The following is an 18,877-nucleotide window of genomic DNA, read 5'->3' as shown; positions in this document are numbered from 1 at the left end:
CAGACAATTCATCTGAGGAAGCCACCCCTTGAAATGTCTTTAGTATCCCATTATCATTATGCTAAATGGCCCTAATAAATATGCTGAAATTGTAAACATACAATCCTTGTTTGTCTCAAGATACCGCGAGAAACTGGAAATAACAACACAATAAAATGATAAATAATAGCATATTGAATAAAAACAAAAATAATGGCTAATAATAAGTATCAATGGGGGATGTTTTAAGTTCTGTGTATAGAGAACTTTCTCCATAGTTTCTCCGTAAGGCTGTCTTTTTTAAACTTACAGAATTGTGCTCTGCTCAGAAACCAACATTGGCCAACGGATTTTTTCATTGGCCAATCGTATTCATATTCAGATGTCCAATCATATTTTGAATGGACATCTGAGTTTTTGCCTGATGTCAACACATTCCTGTCAACGTTCTGTGCTTCTTTCCCGTTTAGAGATTTCCCAAGGATGCCTGGAAAAGGAGGTTGGTACAGTTTCCTTGGGTCTTAAACACAGGTAAGACCACCTGATGTTGATTCCACACAGGTGGATTTCTATACCTACCCTACACTGCGGCCACAGGTACCTCCTTCACAATGGACTACATCATTAATATAATCATCTAAAAATACTGTGTTCTATATCATTAATGTAAGCATCTCAAATATATTAAGTATTCTACATTATTAATATAATCATCTCAAAAGATGTTAATTATTATACATTAATATAGTCATCTCAAACAATGTAAAATAAACTATTTCTAGTCAGTACTGGGGAAAGACTGGACAGTACCCTGTTAAGGCCTTTTTCATGGGGCTAACTAGCCTAGCTAACAACTTGTGAATGATCAAACTCATCATCAGTTATGTCTTTCACACCAGTCCACCTCTAAAACCGTGCAAATGAGACAAACTCGTTAAATACTTTGAGCCGGGAAGGATGTAGAATGGGCCGTTTTGTCGGAACAAAAAAACACCAGAAGCGCAAGTGACCGCAGGACAAGCAGCCTGTTTCGATTGCAGTGGCCAGAACACGGTTTCAGTGTGGCTAACCGGCAGCTCAGGCTACCGTTTGGAGAGCATCACAGAGGGGGCAATGGTGGCTTTCTGAAGCGGGGACATTGGGAGCTGAAGGAGACCATCGAGGTGAAACAACGCTCTGCCCCATACCCCGCATGCTCCGCCCACCCCACATGCTCCACCCACCTTTGCATGGGCGGAGAATGAAAGGTGAGGCCCTTCCTTCTCAACTTCTCCTCTTCAGTTCATAACCATAAATAACACAGCTGGGGTTAAAGATACAGACAGTGGGAGGTTTGAACTGAAATACCACTGGCACCTTAAGGTCTATACTTGTCCTCTGAGTCTCTTTCCATGTGTGTGCCTGAGGGGGCGGGGCTTGGATAGGGCCCCGCCCCACCAAGCACCACGCTCCAAGCGCTGGGGTCCCACTCTCACTCGAACCTCTCGTAGTTCCTCGTCTGTCTCACCCGGGGAACCATGTCCAGCAGCAGCCTGCAGCACAAGTGGGAGAGTGTTCGCTGAGCAATTGTGATGTCATGTAGCGTCTCACTTGCAATTGCGATGTTGCAAAGAAAGAGGGCGCCATTTCTCTAAAATGATCTGAAATCATTGTGAGATTACTGGAGTCTGCACTGCCTAACCACCCGACCCAAAGGAATTCTGTGGCAGTGTTTGAAAAAACAGAACTACAAAAAAGGAAAAAAACATTAGTGCATCGCCCAGGGGAAGAGTTACCAAGGTGCGCTCAAGTAGGCGAAAAGGAATTTTCCGCACATGGAGTATAATTATGGCCCGGAGAGAGGAACCAATTTACATCAGGCAGAGATAGAGGGTAGCGTTTTTAGCCTCACTCCTGTGTGTAAGACACCGGGGGGTGTAAAGCACGGACTCACTTTACTCCATAAGCCAGGATGATCAGGCCAATCAGGACGCCCACTGTCCCATCCAGGTACCAGACTGCCGGATGGTGCCGGAAAACCTCTGCGCTGATGAGGATGGAGAATCCCATGATGCCCCCGACGAGGGAGTTGAAACCTGCGGAAAAGGCCGACAGACAAAGGGATGAATCTAGCAGATGTCCAGTCTATGCTGTAGTGGTATCCTTGCGCAAGGGCATCTGAAAAAAATACCCCTCCAGGTATTGGTTAATTCAATCAATAGAACACAGGCGAAAAGGCAGTTGTTTTTTTTGTATTGACTGCCTTGAACAGTAGAGGGTATTCAGTTGTTACGAAGATATTTCTGAGTTACAGCAATCCGTTCTCCTTCAGAAGTACAACGTTCTACAGTCTAGAAGGACAGGAAGAAGATCCTTTTGCTGTATAATTAATTCTCAGGTAAAAAGAGAATTACATTCCCTTCCGAAAACTTGCATTGTATAGCATAAAGCGTGCAAACGAATGTGAACACACAATGGCAATATCTTAAATCCAGACCACTTGAAGGTAAATAAGAAATATTCAGTCTCTGAAACTGTGCAAGTGTTTCAATAAAGCCACATTCCACATAATGGAAATGCTTTCCTGTTAAACAGGAATTATGCATTTTAATTGAAAAGGTTATGCAAATTTTTGTGGCTATTTTTATCTGTTAAGACCATCTTCTCGAGCTTGATGCCAAGGGTTTTAAGGACTATTTGAAAGTCTGCTGTTAGCTTCCAGTCTGTCTGTTCCGGACCTGCTGTCTGTTTAAACCTTGTTTTTTCACCAATTACAGAGTCATTTGGCAGAGAGAAGAGAGAAGTTAAACAATCTGTAGCAGGATGTGTTAAAAAAAATGGTAGCTGCCAGAAAGAAAAAAAAAATCAATTGTACCTCTACCCCCATCCACTTTGAAAATTGGCTCTTTTTCAAATGAATGAATCTACATTTTCAAACTAATAAGCCCTGTTGCGATAATATAACAAAATGGCTATTCTCCTGTTTTATTCTGATATTAAATGAACATTTGTTAGCTGTCCTCAGTCATTGCAGGGAGCATTTTTATGGGGTTTATCCATTTTATGATTCATGGGAGGGGGGCTAAGGTATTCTATATACAGTAATGTTTTGCATAAAATATCAGCATAACTGATCTTGAGCAGTACACGCTTTCCTCATAGTGCTTTTCATGGCGGTCTTTTCATATTTTCCTGTTTTCCTGCATTGTGCCTTTGTGGCTGTGTCTCTGAAAAACCGCTATACAAATAACATTTTAATGAAATGGGTGTGGGAACAGCACTTCCTAGCCTCCTGCTATTTTAACACCCCAGGTGTGCATATAGATATCCAGAGAACAGGCACGTACTCTCAGGTACGTGTAGTTCTCTTTCTCTTTCTCTCCCTCTCCATCAGTCTCTCAGGTATCCATTTTATTAGAGGGAAGATTCTTTGCTGCTGGTATATCTCTCTCCCCCCTGTGTTACCTGTCAGCCTCTGTCCCCACCCACACACAGTCTAATGAAGATGTCCGTCCGCAGTGTCTGCAGCGGCAGCTTTGGAAAATTTAGCTTCCGCGGGGGTGCCCCCATTCCCCCACCACCCCCGCATCCCAGACCCCCTCATCCACTAATATATAAAGGCCAGAGGAGCCTAGCGAGAGAGCACAAGCAGTCAGGACAAAGCAGGCTGCCGGCTTGCTGTTTCCTGTCACTCCTCGCCACCACCAGCCAGAGCCCCCAGGGAAATAAAGCAGCCTTCAAAAGAAGCTACAAAGCATTATTGGATTGTCTAAGAAGGAGAATCTGATTGGCTGGACCTCGGGAGTAATGGGATCTGATTGGCTCAGAGCCCACGTGCACGAATAAAGGGGGAGCTGAGCGAGCGAGTAGCCTCTAGCGCCGTGTTTATTGCGATCGTTTATTTCCCCCTTACAGATCCTGATTACCATTCTTCATTTTTCATTCATTTTCTTTATTGCGCTGTTGCCACGGCGCAGGGAGTGGGCAGAGCGGCACTGATTGACGGATTGGCTGATCCCGCCTTTCTTACCGTCGGTGATGAGGGCCCTGCTGGTCAGTACCCTCCCCAGCATGAACTTGAGCACGGCCAGGATGACACATATGATGCCACTCACGATGGACACGCTGAAGAGGAAATCATCCTGGCGGAGAGGGAGAGAGGGGGAGGGAGAGAAAGAAAGAAATAATGAGGAACGATGGTATTTTTAATCTGACTAAAATATGGGTGACAGTATTTTCAACCAAAATTGTCCTACATGGCAGGGAAGTGTGTGGTTCACTCACAGAACATCATCCATTCAAAAGAAAATCCAGAGGAACTGGTAGGACAGCAAGGAGACAACAAGGTAGAAACAGAAAGACAGAAACAGATCGAGAAAGAGAAAGTGAGAGACAGAAGAGAGAGATAGAGACAAGAAGAGAAAGTGAGAGACAGAGAAGGGAGTGAGTGAGAGAGAAAGAGAGAGAGAGAGTGCACTCTGACTCAGTAGCATCATAAATATTGCAGTGGCCTTTTTGCATATTTCTCTGGAATAAAAAACTGTCTTCACAAGGTTACTGGTTTCAGTGAAACCCTTAAGAAGAGAAAAGAAGCAAAGGAATAATTTTATTTTACCCAAACACATTCAGTTTCAGTAGTCCTATTATGAGGTGACATCAGCATAGATGAGCGTGCAATTTAATGACATGACATACTAACGTCCAAATATGAACGCTTTTCTTTACAAATATTAACACTGGCAGGCTGGTTTTAAAAACCAATAAAAGGTTTGAAAGCATTCTGTAGCTGAGTGCTGACTTCTGTTGTGCACATCCTGAAGGCAAGAGATGGATTGACGCAAATCTTTTCTTTCGTGGTTTTGATTCCTTAATGCCTTTCTGTCTCCAGTCAAGCTTACAGAATTCACAAAATGCATGCTGTTACCTCCTCGGCAGCAGGATTTTGGAGTGTTTAAAAAGATGGAGATCCAAATCCAAACAGTGAGTAAACTTTCTACCTTCTCCAGAGTTAGAGAGGTGCTGGAGAGGATAAAAGGAGTCAGGAGGACTGGAATAAAAAAACAGAAAAACCTTTACCTTTTGGAAGCAGTACTGACAGTGTGGGTTAGGGAGGGCTCAAAGGGCTGTTCCCTGCTCCACTAGCACTGTTCCCTGCTCCACTGGTGCTGTTCCCTGCTCCACTAGCGCTGTTCCCTACTCCACTAGTGCTGAGCCCTGCTCCACTAGCACTGTTCCCTGCTTCACTAGCGCTGTTCCCTGCTCCACTGGTGCTGTTCCCTGCTCCACTAGCGCTGTTCCCTGCTTCACTAGCGCTGTTCATTGCACCAAATGCACTGTTCCCTGCTCCACTAGCGCTGTTCCCTGCTCCACTAGTGCTGTTCCCTGCTCCACTAGCGCTGTTCCCTGAACCTGGTAACCCAACATGAAATACAGCATCTGCACATTCAACATCAAACGGTCCTTAGAATACTTGAAGGAAATTGTGATGTCATACTTATAATAGTAATACCCCAATAATCTTGGGGCCAGTCCACAATATAAACTGGCCCATCTGAAATGATCCACTGACAAAAAAGGAATTGACGTGAAGGTCATCACTGTTACCTGGATCTCATTCTTGTGACAAGAATGTGTTTATCACTGAAAGAGAGGGATTAATCCATTTTTATTACTATTTGGGATGTATCAGAGAGACAGGTCTGTCTCACAGTGAAATGATTGATGGGGTCTCTCAGAGGTTACTGAAAGTCATGTTACTGCCACCCCTGAGTGTAAATCTATACTCTTAGGCAGAGCTGTTCCTAGACTTTTGGGGACCCTAGGCAAAAAATAATTTGGGGGCCCCTCCAATACCTTGGCACCATATGTATCTTCTGCTGTCAAAGGATGACGAGATGGTGAGGCCCTAGGAGAGAAGGTGGGGCCCTGGGAGAGAAGGTGGGGCCCTGGGAGAAAAGGCGGGGCCCTAGGAGAGAATCTGAGGGCCTGGAAGAGAAGGTGGGGCCCTGGGAGAGAATGTGAGGACCTGGGAGAGAAGGTGGGGCCCTGGGAGAGAAGGTGGGGCTCTGGGAGAGAAGTTGGGGCCCTGGGCGAGAATGTGAGGACCTGGGAGAGAATGTGAGGACCTGGGAGAGAAGGTGGGGCTCTGGGAGAGAAGATGGGGCCCTGGGAGAGAATGTGGGGCTCTGGGAGAGAAGGTGGGGCCCTAGGAGAGAAGGTGGGGCCCTGGGAGAGAAGGTGGGGCCCTGGGAGAGAATGTGAGGACCTGGGAGAGAATGTGAGGACCTGGGAGAGAAGGTGGTGCTCTGGGAGAGAAGGTGGGGCCCTGGGAGAGAATGTGGGGCTCTGGGAGAGAAGGTGGGGCCCTGGGAGAGAAGGTGGGGCCCTGGGAGAGAAGGTGGGGCCCTGGGAGAGAATGTGAGGACCTGGGAGAGAATGTGAGGACCTGGGAGAGAAGGTGGGGCTCTGGGAGAGAAGGTGGGGCCCTGGGAGAGAAGGTGGGGCTCTGGGAGAGAAGGTGGGGCTCTGGGAGAGAAGGTGGGGCCCTAGGAGAGAAGGTGGAGCCCTGGGAGAGAATGTGAGGACCTGGGAGAGAAGAAGTGCCTGATCTGCCTAGCAGGACCGACGGCTCTGCTCTTCAGCAGCAGGTAGAAGCAGCTTTGAGGTGATGATTTTCAATCTCCTCCAAGAGCTTCACATGAGTCATAACCCATTCACACTCAGGGTTTTAATTAGTCTGGAATGTGACTTGGCTTTAACTAGGAAGGCTATTTTTATGCTAGTGTGAAGTTTTTTTTGATTGCATCCAAGGTAATCAAAAATGATTTTTCACATCAAGAAATTGTGACTCATAATTTTATATAGCTAAAGAGAATTCAATAACACTTTCTTACAGAGAACGTTCGGCTCGGCTGAGTCAAACTGAATGTAGTTTTTAGTACAAAAGTAATACAGAACCAGCTTAAAAGGCACAATGTGACATTTTCACAGTGAAAGAGGGTGATTTGTCTGAGGTGCTGTACACAATCATGCCACTAAAATATCTCCTGAATCATGCGCCACATAGAGTCCAGTGCTGGGCCCACAGCAGTGAACAATAGCAGGCGCCCAGACAAGCAAAAAATGCATATGGGGCCTGCATCTGCCTAAATGCCATGCTGCAATCAGAAACCTTAAAAAGGACTGTTGTTGACTGTTGTTAATTGTTATCAAAATCGGGTGCTGCCAAAAGTTTGACGGTCCTACTGTGGCCAGAAAACAAAGCAGCATGCCCCGGATAGACCAGCAGCACCTTGCCAATATTGGCGCTGCAGAGGTGATTAGCAGCAAAGGCCAGCCAGCATCGCTCATATCGATTCCTCAGGCAGAATGTGCAACATTGTGCACTAAAACTGCAAACTCACGCCCATGACCAGACTTCGTCTGGCTTTCTCCGGGAAGGAATAGAGATACCAAATTTGAACGCAACTCAACTTCCTTTTCGAGATTAAAGTACACTGCTGTAATTATATGGCCATTATCCTCTATCAGATCCTCTTACCTTCTATCACAAGCATGTAAATCCTTTTTTAGTCTAACTGCATTTTTTTCCTCATAACTATTCCCCCTAAGGCTTTCTTAAGCATGTGATAAACAAGGGCCATTTTACTTCAGTTAAATCAAGAAGGTGGATGTTTTCATGCTTTAGTAGCTGTCTGAGAAAGACAATCCATTTTGTATCTGAATCCACGGTGTCTGTGGCCTCCCACACTGACCAGTCCCACGCTTTCTTCATTTTAAATCTAATCCCCTCAACCCCCCCAGCAGGTCAGATATGTGAGGGGAGATAAATCTCTGAAAACTGAACCCCACTGTGTGACCCGGAGCTTGAAAAGAAAAAGGGGGCGAGGAACATTACATTACATTACATTACAGGCATTTAGCAGACGCTCTTATCCAGAGCGACTTACACAACTTTTTACTTAGCACTTTACATTGTATCCATTTATACAGCTGGATATATACTGAAGCAATGCAGGTTAAGTACCTTGCTCAAGGGTACAACGGCAGTGTCCTTACCCGGGATTCGAACCTTCGACCTTTCAGTTACAAGCGCAGTTCCTTACCCACTGTGCCACACTCCGTCCCTATAGGAACGGAAGAGTGAGGCCCCTCCCCCACACCCCTCTCAGCCTCGCCACCCACACATGGGTCAGGTGGGTCTGCTCATGGGATACCATCCTGACACCCTCCCCCAACACCCCCCCCCCTCCAGCTCCTGCCACGGACGCACAGAGCCCTGGTCACATGTCTGGAGCACACCAGCAGTGCTACGCACAGAAAGAGGGTTACAGTGAAATTGAACCCAATTGCTCGAATCGATCCGAAACAGAATGAACCAACAAGAGGCCGCGCGTCCCTGCATCCCGTGAAAAGGGAGGAGCAGAAAGCATTGATTTTTATTTGATCTAATTTCACCGGTTTCTCATTCGGAATGTTAAGCCTTAAGTGTTGTTGTGAATTTCATTCCAAGAAGGGGAGGGATTCAATTGTTGATTTCGATGTGTCAAATCGATAAATGCAAAACGCTGTGAAATACTTTCTCTCCAATACTAAGCATGGATATTATTTTAACTGGTTTGGAAACACAACTCAGCCGCGCAGATTTTTCCTTTCAAGCCAAGCGTGTGTTCGAACAGAGAGACAGAAAGGGGGAGAGTGTGTGACTGTGTGACTGTGTGTCTGTGTGTGTGTGTGTGTGTGTGTGTGTGAGTGCGTGCACATCATGTTTACACGTGTGCACCTGAGTGTGCATGCTTTATGCATGTGGAGAGCTGACACCAAATCAGTTCTTCATCAAAGAGGAGGATTATTCTCTGCTCTGTTTCATCAGCGATCAGCTCGCTGGGGACCCGGAGCAGCCAGCAGGGTACTGAGCGTGCCTGTATGCGGCGGCAGCCTCCGCCGCGCACCCCCAGAACACTCAAAATGGAGGCTGCATTAGCCAGCCCTGCCCAAACCCGGCCCTGGGGACACACTGTGTGCGATGGCTTTCATTCCAATCGTTATTCCAGCCTCTGAATTGTAACAAGCTGCTAATGGAATTTTAATTTGACACTTTTAATGCCAATTGGCCATATTAAAGCCATATTATGTCAGAAATGGCTGAGCACACTACGAAGAATAAATATTTCATATGCACATCCCAAGACATTTAATCAGTCAGAACAGCTATTGCTTTCAGTCTATGTAATCCGCTGAACGAGAAACGATTCAGATAGAAATAGGTTCCATTTTAATTGATTCAATTATAGACTGGCAGGTGAAATCATTGGGTCCTAATTGAAAGAGTGAACACTTGTGGAAAATGAAGAGTTCAAAGACAAAGCAAACGGCAACTAGGCAACTAGCCATTGTTGAAAATTTATCATACAACTTACACGTTTCCAGCAACCTTAAATGATCAAGATATTGAAAAACCAGCATACAAACCCTGTTCCCAGGACCAAGATTGGAACCCATGGCATGACACCATGGAAAAACGCTATTGCTTAGCAATAAGGTAATGTTACAAGCCTTATTTCAATGACATGTAATTCACTGATGGAAAGTAGCAGACACCTTCATCAGTAATCACTGGCAAACATGCAGGTATAAAATATGACACTATCCTAAAATCTGCAGGCATTAAAAAACATTGCCCTTGTTACTGGCATCAGGGTATACTCTTTGAAAAATTCTTCTGTTGACGTGAAACACTGGAATTATTGGTAGAGGCTAGAAAAAGCTCTCCACACTCCGTCCAAAGTTACTAAGCTGTTGATCTATGGCAGGGCTGCCCAGCCCTGTTCCTGGCAATCACCGTCTGGTAGGTTGTTGTTTCCACCCTAATTTGCCACACCTGGTTTGACTAATTGGTAGCTCAATGAGATCTCTAGCTGTTGAATGAGGTATGCTTTGTCATGGTTGGATTAGAAATCTACAGGACAGAATATCTCCAGGAACAGGATTGGGCAGCCCCTAATCTATGATGGAAAAAATGTTTTGGTGATAAATGTGTACAATTCATCATTTTCATGTTTTTTTTACTCTGAGATAAAGCTACAGAAGCATTTACACTGAGGGGAACTGAAGCAAATCATTTATGTGCTGAGCTTTGAGAATTGTGATCTCAATTCAAACTACTCAAAACACATCTAAACATTTATTACATTATATATATTTATCAGTGGAGTTGGTCACTGCTGTGTTATCGGAGGGTAAAATGTCATCTTATTACTTGAATCCAATATTAATTCATTTGATGGTTATTTATTACCATAACACTCACTGTCTACTTTAAGACTTCCAGCACTTTGCTGCTGTAAAATGCTTTCACGTTGCCTGTCTTTCCAGCAAATGGCACCAACTTCATTGTTATTTACGCAATTATAGTTATTTAATGATATTATTATGACACCCATTCTGCAAATAATAACCCATGGGTTTACATGCAGTTAACCCTGCACTATAACAATTTATCTGAATTTGCAGATGCATATCCCCAAATAATATTTAGAAAACTAAAAATTAAAAACCAGATGCACAAATGTTATCAATATCTTGGTACATTTTGAACGTTTTTTTTCTCTCTCTTCCTGCCAATGCCCCTGGAGCCAATTAATTAGTCTCATCTGGTCCGTTCACACAGAAGCTGTGGAATATATCAGTGTGGGAGCTGGAAGGTAATACAAAATCACATATAAGTGCAACCCAGGCTGTCTTTATATTCCGGAGGTAAAATATCACACTTAATTCCACAAATAGCAAACATTTCTTGTTCGTTTGGAATGTACTACTTAAAGTGGCATCACAGATACACATAGTCTGTTTTGCTCTAATGCACGATAAGGTAATTATGGAAAATGTAGGGTTTGACTGCTCTCACTTTAAGAGCCTTGGCACTTGACACACTCTCTGTCTGTTCAAGAATTTGAAGTGTCATCCAGTAAGTATGCTATTATATCATTATCGCATCTACGCGCACAATCCGCTCCCACTGAATCTGCATCAGAACAAAATGAGCAGTCGATAAGCACGGTCCTGTGTTCTGCTTATGCTCATTTCTCAGAGTGGAAGGGATCCCTCAGTCCTAAATATGGACTTCATTAGGACCCAAAATCAATTTCTCTGATTGGAGTCCTCAGGCCCTACAGTTTATTCCTGCCTTTTGCCCAGTGCACGCTGGGATAGGCTCCAGCACCCCCCATGACCCTGCCTAGGATAAGTGGGTATAGTGGGTATAATGGATGGATGGAGTCCTCATGATTCCAGGTGCAAAATCTTGACAAGACTGGTTGAATCGTCTCAGGTTCACATCTAACTAAAGTACCACTAGCCAGTCAAGTTCTCACAACCCCAGTGCTGGGAGTTAATTGTATGCAGTTGTTAACTATACCTGGGCTGGCTATAAGCACACCAGCATCTCCCAGAACCACATGTACTGCATGTGGGATCATGTTATGTGGCCAAAAGGTGACTCACTCTGAAGGCCCCTTTGTGGACAGTGACTTACGAGGAGGAAGGAAGGAATGCAGAACAGAGTGTGCACTTTTTGAAAACTGGACTGAGATGTCTGCAAGCAATGCTCTCTCGTGGGAGAGCCGCTGTCACAGGACCAGCAACAGTGAGGACTGTCTGAACTCCCACTGTATGGGTCTACCTCTGCTGGTCACGTCCTCAGTCACAATGGCAGTTTTAATCAGGGCCTTATCAACATTTCATACAATGCAGTCCGTAAGTATTTGGACAGTGTCATTATTTTTTGTTGTTGTTTTGGCTGTAATTTTTACATGGATCACCCAATATGGATGGAAATAAAGCTGACAGTCTGCGCTTTGTTTCATTTCAAATCCAATGTGCTGGAGTAAAGAGCCAAACCTACAAAAAAATTGTGTCACTGTCCAAATACTTACGGATTGCACTGTACATGCAGCTCAGCAGAAGGAACCTTTCTGACATCAGAAAGAACGAAAAGAAAACTAGAATACAGAAGCTATTTTTATACACTGCTGCTATGTGCCAGAACAGGCTTTAATAGGCTCTCTCTGGACCAAGAGCTTTCCAAAGTGAAGCTGTGCAGTTTTGATTAAAACACAGCAGCTGGCATCTGAAAACAGACCCATCTCTCTCTCTCTCTCTCTCTCTCTCTCTCTCTCTCTCTCTCTCTCTCTCTCTCTCTCTCTCTCTCTCTCTCTCTCTCTCTCTGTCTCTCTCTCTCTCTCTCTCTCTCTCTCTCTCTCTCTCACTCACTCACTCCCTCTCTCCTTCGTTGTCTGTTCTTGTGCATCTGGCTATCTCTTCCTCCTGTGCGTCCATTTATCTAAGTCTGTGAGCCTCTTCAATTCTCCTTCTCTCTGTCTTTCTTTTTAAGCATTCCTCTGCTCGCTAAGGTATCTGTGTCAAGCCGCACTGTCATCACTAAACCTGTGTGCACTCGCTCGTTATGGCCCAGCTGTTCACTGGCGGTTGCTATAGCGTAGATGCGGAGCTCATAAAATTCCACATTCATCCTTTTACTGCAGACGCTAGATTCGAAGAATATGCAACTCTGCTACCTAATCTGCAAATATGAATAGGTATTTGCCACAGACTACGTAATCACAATAGAGGTGTATGGAGTAAATGGGGATTTATAGAGACAATATGTGCACAATTCAATGGTTTGGTGTACAATTTGTCATTTTCATGTTTTGCTCTCTGTGATAAAACTACAGAAGCATTTACATTGAGGGGGAACTGAGGCAAGTATTTATGCATTAAGCTTGGAGAATTGCCATCCCTACTCAAACTACTCAAAAGGTGATATCTAAACAGTAATTACATTCTTGGATCATTGGATCAAAGCTACATCATTTAGAAGATAAATTCGCTTGTAGAGAATATGTGCGATGGCTGTCGTTCCATTTTGTGCGTGCCTCCTGTTCCATTTCGTAACTCAGTCAGAAAGGAGACGGGTTGAAATGAATTCATTATTTATCTAAGACGTCTGCCATTGCCTGGCAACAGTGCGACGAGACTATTCTGGGACCGGGGTCTCAGAGCCGTTCTCTCTTTCGCAAGCCGCCTCCTCCCGACCCGCGGGCCCCGTTTCGTTTCGTTCCCCCCAGCAGGGGGCAGCGCGCTCAGACGCGTCGCAGGTATCGGCCTGGACGTTCCGCGGTACGCCTGATCTAAATATCCCTCTGGGAGGTGTCGGGCTTTCGCGCCGTCACACCCGACAGCCGCGCGAGAGAAAATTTGCGCGGCGGCGACGGAGGACGAGGATAGAGAACGTAGCCATTTGTTATAGGATCGCGTAAACAAAGCCCGTTCTTCAAAATGCATCACGCAGCCACAGCTCGGCTTTCAGTTGACAGGTCAAATCTGTCTGCGTTTGATTTCAGACTCGGTAAAGTGACAATAATAGCAAGGTTTTTAAAAGCAGTTCCAGGAAACCTTCGCTGATAATGGAGAATAAGGCCGCTCTCGTTCTTAGAGCAAGTGTTCCTGCATCACTTACCCAGAGCTGACGCATCCAAACCGCCATCGTGCTCTTTGCCTGTACACTTCACCTAAAGATGATTTCTGTTACTATTTATTTATGCGTGTAGAATTATTTGAAAAACCAGGTTTTCCATAAGGATAGCGAAAAAAACTCTGAGTTTAATTCGCCAACTGTGAGAAAGGTATTGTCAGGTATGGATCAACCTGCATGGGGCATTGATGTAAACATGCACAGGTGTGTGCTCTGTGATGGAGGTGCTTACCACTTCAGGGAGCAACTTGGTGGCCAGGTCATGGATGGCTTTTCCCAGAATGCACAGGGAGGACAGGATGAACACCACCCCCAGAATCACACATGCTCTGTGGAAGAACACAAGATGGTCAGTGTGCAATTAGCAACACCAAACATATGCAGGCACATGCACACAAATGCACTCACACACACAAATACACACAGAAATGCACATCAGCTCTCCAGATGATGTTACTGAATGAACAGAGCTCCTCTGAAATCTAGACTTTCAGAGCCAAAACCTGGCACCTTAAATAGCATTTACCATGTTATACAGCAGAGACGTGTTTTGAATATCCAGAAAGGTGCCTTTTAAAGATAAGAGTCTGCTGTTTACTGTCTTTAAATGTGGAGCACAACACATTCAGACCTGTCCCAACAGAAAGGGTCCGTATATTCTGCCATTTTCCCCTGCTGGCGATGCATTAGGATTCGGGTCCCTCCTTTTGTCCGTCCGGTGGCCTGTCTGGTCACGCACGCTGGCCTAGATACCCGTCCGGCAGCCCAGACGCGTCTCAGAGGGACAGGGCGTTCCTGTCCCAGGCCATTTTTAAGGCGCTGCCTGAACTGATAATTTGATAGCGCTGTTGCATCTACTCCCCCCCCCCCCCAGTTCCTCCGTCTCTTTTAAACGCCGCGCGTACCTCTTGGACGGCGCTCGCTGAACAAACGGAAGCAACGGGAGGTTTCATTTACCGCCGGGAGATCTCCTCCACACCGCCAGGGCACTCGCGGTTTCGTTGAGAAAAAATCTATGCTTATTTTTTTTTATTTAACCGTTAGTTAACCAGGTTATGCTGGCCTTACACTAGACAACTTCTAGACTAAAGTCTGACACACTCTCACTTTTAACAACAATTTGTCATGGGTTTTCAGTCATAGGGGTGCACACATCTTAAGATTCTGCGAAGACTGGAAATCATGCAGCTTCACACATTATAAGATTCCAATCAGATTATTTTTGAGATTTTTTTATCTTAACCCTCCTCTTCCTGTTGGAAACTCACACACCGGCATTCTGATGTAAGACAAAGACAGCGCGCCTATTGGCTGTTGGCAGTGTAGGATTATAGATTGCTTCATTGGCCATCAAAATCCTTTTGAGCCAAGACCAAAGACATAAAATAATATTAAACGTTGGATTTTGTTGGAATGGTCAAGATAAGAAAAAGACCGTCGCAAAATGAAGACTACCGTCTTAACGTAATCTCACACCTATCGTGAGTCGTGACGTTGGCACGCACCGACAGAAGGTAAGACTGGCAAGATTTTACTATGACTAAGACTGTGAAATCGCTTAAAATGTCATCAAGTGTACAGCCAGCATAAGTCTGATACAGATTAAAATCTATTTTGCAAGAGAGACCATGTTTTCATAAGAGACCTGCTCATGAAAACATGCAAATGAAATGACTGGAGATGCTGTTTCCTACAGGCTCCTACTAATTCACTTGGGATTCACAGTAAATTTAGTCGGTAATATTATGGGTGTATAATGGTAATATAATGGATGTATAATGTTTGGATGTATATTTCTCTGTTTAGATGACTAATAAGCATGGAAAAGCAAACAGACTGCAGGCGCAATGGCACTGTAGCTCAGCCCAGAGCCTCTTTCACATACACAGCTGTCTGTTCCTTCCCCTCCCCCTGGCCCCGGGGGCTTCTGGGTAACGGTGATGTAATTTCACACCTATGCATCCACAAAGGATTGGCGAATTACGTTCACAAGATGTTCCCTGTACCCCTGACTCTGGAGCAGTCAGATTGGGGGGAGTGGGGACGGGTATGGACAGGAATACAAGATGTTTTATGCTCATAGTGAGGAGCGGTTTCCACAGGTAATCATCCGTCACCCGCTGTCACATTCACACTGTAGCTTCTCCATCATGGCTGGAGACCCCATCTCCCTGCTCCCTCTACTCAGCCACACACCACCCACCCCCACCCCCTCCCCCCCCCCACCTCGCCACGCAGGGTTGATTCTTACACCTGCTGTTCCTTATTCATGTCTGCGAGCTAACGAAGCGAGCGATGCAAAATGCCCATCGCCCCCCCTCGCGAGCGCAGCCGCTGCTTATCTGAGCGTTTCGGAGCCCGCGGTTCCGCCGTTAGCGTCTCCCTGGCTGCACATGCACCGAGCGGCACCTCCGGTAATTAGGCCCGGCTCCATCCGAGAGCCGTCTGACATCGGCTGCCGCGGATCAGGGAGAATGAGCCAATTACCGGCTGCAGGAGGACGGCCGCTCTGCACAAACTCTCCCATTAACGCGCGCCAGGACACACAACTGCTTCTCCATTACCCCTACCTGCGAAACTGCGTACCTACTGTCTGATGAACCGAGAGAGACGGGCAGCGGCTTCAAAAACAGGATGGCAATAATGAGCCGAATTATTGGCAAGCAATTATGGTTATTAAATTATTGCTGTAATGACACCAGTCAACTTTTTTTTTTTTTAATGGAGCACGCATCCCCGTCCCTTCGTACGTTTATAAGCTGTTGCTGCGGCGCTTTATACAGAATTAGCTATTACGGTTCATTACTGTCCTTAAAGCAGGGAGCGGCCTCGCTGATCAATATTCAGGGCAATTTAAGGCCCCACCCTGGGGAAGTATGAAAGTGGGCTGGGAGGAGAATGGTTGCCGTCCGCGGGGCTGTAAATACACACACGCAGCTGCGGTGCTTCGCTGTTTCGGTTCCCTTCCGTGCCCTGATTAAGACTTTCGGAGTCCGCGAGCCTACGCTGGCCCTCACTCCACAGTCACGGAACGTTGATGAATGGCCAGAGCAGCGGTGCGGAGTAGCTGGAGAGCTTTTTTGCCCGAGAGGCTGCTCATTGTAATCCAGGTGGACCGAAACCTGCTGCTCGATGCTGGAAATGTGGTAAATGCGGGGTTTGCTAAGCCCACTGTTTTCTGCATTGTCTTTTTTTTAAAAGAATGCGGGGTGTGCAGTGCTGCGTATGAAAAGTGGCAAACAGTTCCTTTGACTGCTTCTACTAAATGTATCTGCAAAGCAAGAGTTGTTATCAAGGGCCACGTACAGGGCATACATTTGATAAATGATCTATTTGTGCCGCTGCGCATTCACTGAAGCTGAATGGGTAGAGCTCTTTACCCGACTACGCAGCAGCAGAGTCCGCATTCAGACCTTCGCATTATAAATGGAGTCAGACTGACAGAAGCACAGAGAGGGTAGAGGCACACAGAGCGAATACAGACACTTGGGATGAAAGCAGAGGTAAGGATGCTCTGCTCAGTCTGAAAGCTCAGTCAGCGGCGTGCTGTAGCCCGTCTCCACGGTGATACACTTCACACCAGGCTGTCCCAGGGGGCTCCGTAGAGGCAAGCAGCACAGGAAAGTTGGGGAGAGATGAGATCAGTGCTTCATTCCTGTGCTCCCCGTCCACCTGTCTGTCACCTGTGCCCTCTCAAAGGCATACCTGTGCACACCTGTGCCCTCTCAAAGGCATACTGATGCACACCTGTACCCTCTCAAATGTGCCCATGCACACCCTTGTGCCCTTTCAAAGGTACCTGTACACACCTGTGCTCTCTCAAAGGCATACCTATACCCTCTAAAATGTACCCGTTCACACCTGTGCTCTGCTCCGGCTCTCTCACAAAGATAAAAGAGCTGATAAAAAGCACAGCTACCATTAGCTTCATAGGCTTTCCTATAATGTTTTTGTTGATGTCATTATCTGTTTAAAATGCGGCACACAGGGGTGTGTCGCAGTGAAGGGGGCGGAGTCCGCACTTACATGTACTCCCGGTGGGCGGAGTGCACGGCGGCCGCGTTGCTATAGCGCCATAGTACGATGATGGAGGACAGCACGTCCAAGGTGGCATCAAACTGGAAGGCAAACCGGCAGAAAAAGACATCAAACAGGTGACTTTCTAAATAATTACAATCACTTTTTAAATACATCCCTGTAACCACTAGCATGGTAATCAAGCTTTTATTAGGAGAGTCTAATTATATTGTGGGGCAGTAAAATGGCTATCAGTAGGGATGCTACTCTCACACAGTGATCAGGATTGCTCTCTCCATAAAGACAATATCACCAACTGCCTCAACTGCCAATTAGTCCTCCTGAGTTAATTTGTAATTTTATCACTGTTTAATTAAACAGTAACTGAAGAGATACTTACAGCAAATCCAAAGGCTGAAGCACTGTGCCTCATAATGGAAACAGCTAGAATAGAGAGAGAAAGCAGGAAATCAATAATAAAATAAACAGGGTAGAGTTCATTTAGGAGAATGCATTATAATTCAGATTATAAATTCATAATGGTACGTTTTGAAGAGGAACACAATTTCCAGTTTTTTCTAGTTTCTGTTCTCATATGACCTTATAAATAACACAAAACATCTGTGCTTGTTTTTCTCAAAGGATTTTTTAATTGCCCTCAATAGGCAAGGAATAGCAGTCTCGCTGAACTTTTTTTTAAGAACCTGGAAAGGATCTGAAGACGTTTGTGTGGGCGGTCTTGGGCATTAGTAAAAGAGCAGTGTGACAGGGCAGGGAAGAGGGGTGCGCTGGACCCACTCCAGGTATCAACCGGCCCAGCAGGCCCTGCCAGCTGGCTCCGCCCCCGGTAGCCGGCTCACGCCGGAACCGCAAAGGTCAAAGGTCACAGCGCCCCTCCGTTATTGTCACAGCAGCCCCTCAGGAGGCGGACTCATTCCACGCACGCTCGGCGTGAGCTAGCTCTCTGGCAGAGATCAAAGCGGCGCAGAGACAACCTACCCCAAGCGGTTTCTAAAAAACAACAACAACAGATTTTTATTCCAATAACCGCTGTGCTGTTGTTTCCCAGCACGACGGGAGAATTCACCTATAGCCCATCGGCGAGAGACCGCTCTGTGGCGCAGACCCGATGATTCACCGAGAGCAGATGAGGATCCGGGGATTCCGGACGGAAAAAACAAACACCTCTGGGACGGCGTGGCAGGAGGTGGCAGGAGGTGGCAGGAGGGCTCCTGCTGGAGAGAGCTATCGCGGCCTACTGTTAAGGAGGCGCTCGGCGGACTGCTAGACGTCGGAGCAGAACAAGCCCTGAGTAGGCCGCGCGACACCTGTTGCTAAGCACCAGCGGGAGGAAGAAAACCAGCACCA

At 46.0% G+C, this 18,877-nt stretch overlaps 1 protein-coding gene and 1 long non-coding RNA gene across 2 annotated transcripts in view; one reads left to right on the top strand and one right to left on the bottom strand.

Moving 5' to 3' along the window:
* Window positions 1-407: 407 nt before the first annotated feature.
* Window positions 408-18,877, bottom strand: part of LOC135250443 (transmembrane protein 163a-like) — a 49,466-nt gene continuing 30,996 nt past the window's right edge. Inside the window, exons 3-8 of the mRNA XM_064326721.1 lie at window positions 17,910-17,953; window positions 17,519-17,610; window positions 13,725-13,821; window positions 3,989-4,100; window positions 1,913-2,054; window positions 408-1,511 (exon numbers count right to left, since the gene is read on the bottom strand). Of these exons, the coding sequence (XP_064182791.1) occupies window positions 1,451-1,511; window positions 1,913-2,054; window positions 3,989-4,100; window positions 13,725-13,821; window positions 17,519-17,610; window positions 17,910-17,953 (548 nt within the window). The 3' untranslated portion in view covers window positions 408-1,450. The remainder of the gene's footprint in view (window positions 1,512-1,912; window positions 2,055-3,988; window positions 4,101-13,724; window positions 13,822-17,518; window positions 17,611-17,909; window positions 17,954-18,877) is intronic.
* On the top strand, window positions 8,376-18,204 carry LOC135250444 (uncharacterized). The gene is made up of 3 exons (XR_010328932.1): window positions 8,376-9,499; window positions 17,481-17,646; window positions 18,152-18,204. It is a non-coding gene; the product is annotated as an uncharacterized LOC135250444 (long non-coding RNA).

Source organism: Anguilla rostrata, chromosome 3 (assembly GCF_018555375.3).
Source record: "Anguilla rostrata isolate EN2019 chromosome 3, ASM1855537v3, whole genome shotgun sequence".
Lineage (NCBI taxonomy): Eukaryota > Metazoa > Chordata > Actinopteri > Anguilliformes > Anguillidae > Anguilla > Anguilla rostrata.
Note: the sequence above shows the minus strand (reverse complement) of the source record. Positions and strands in the feature narration are given on the sequence as shown.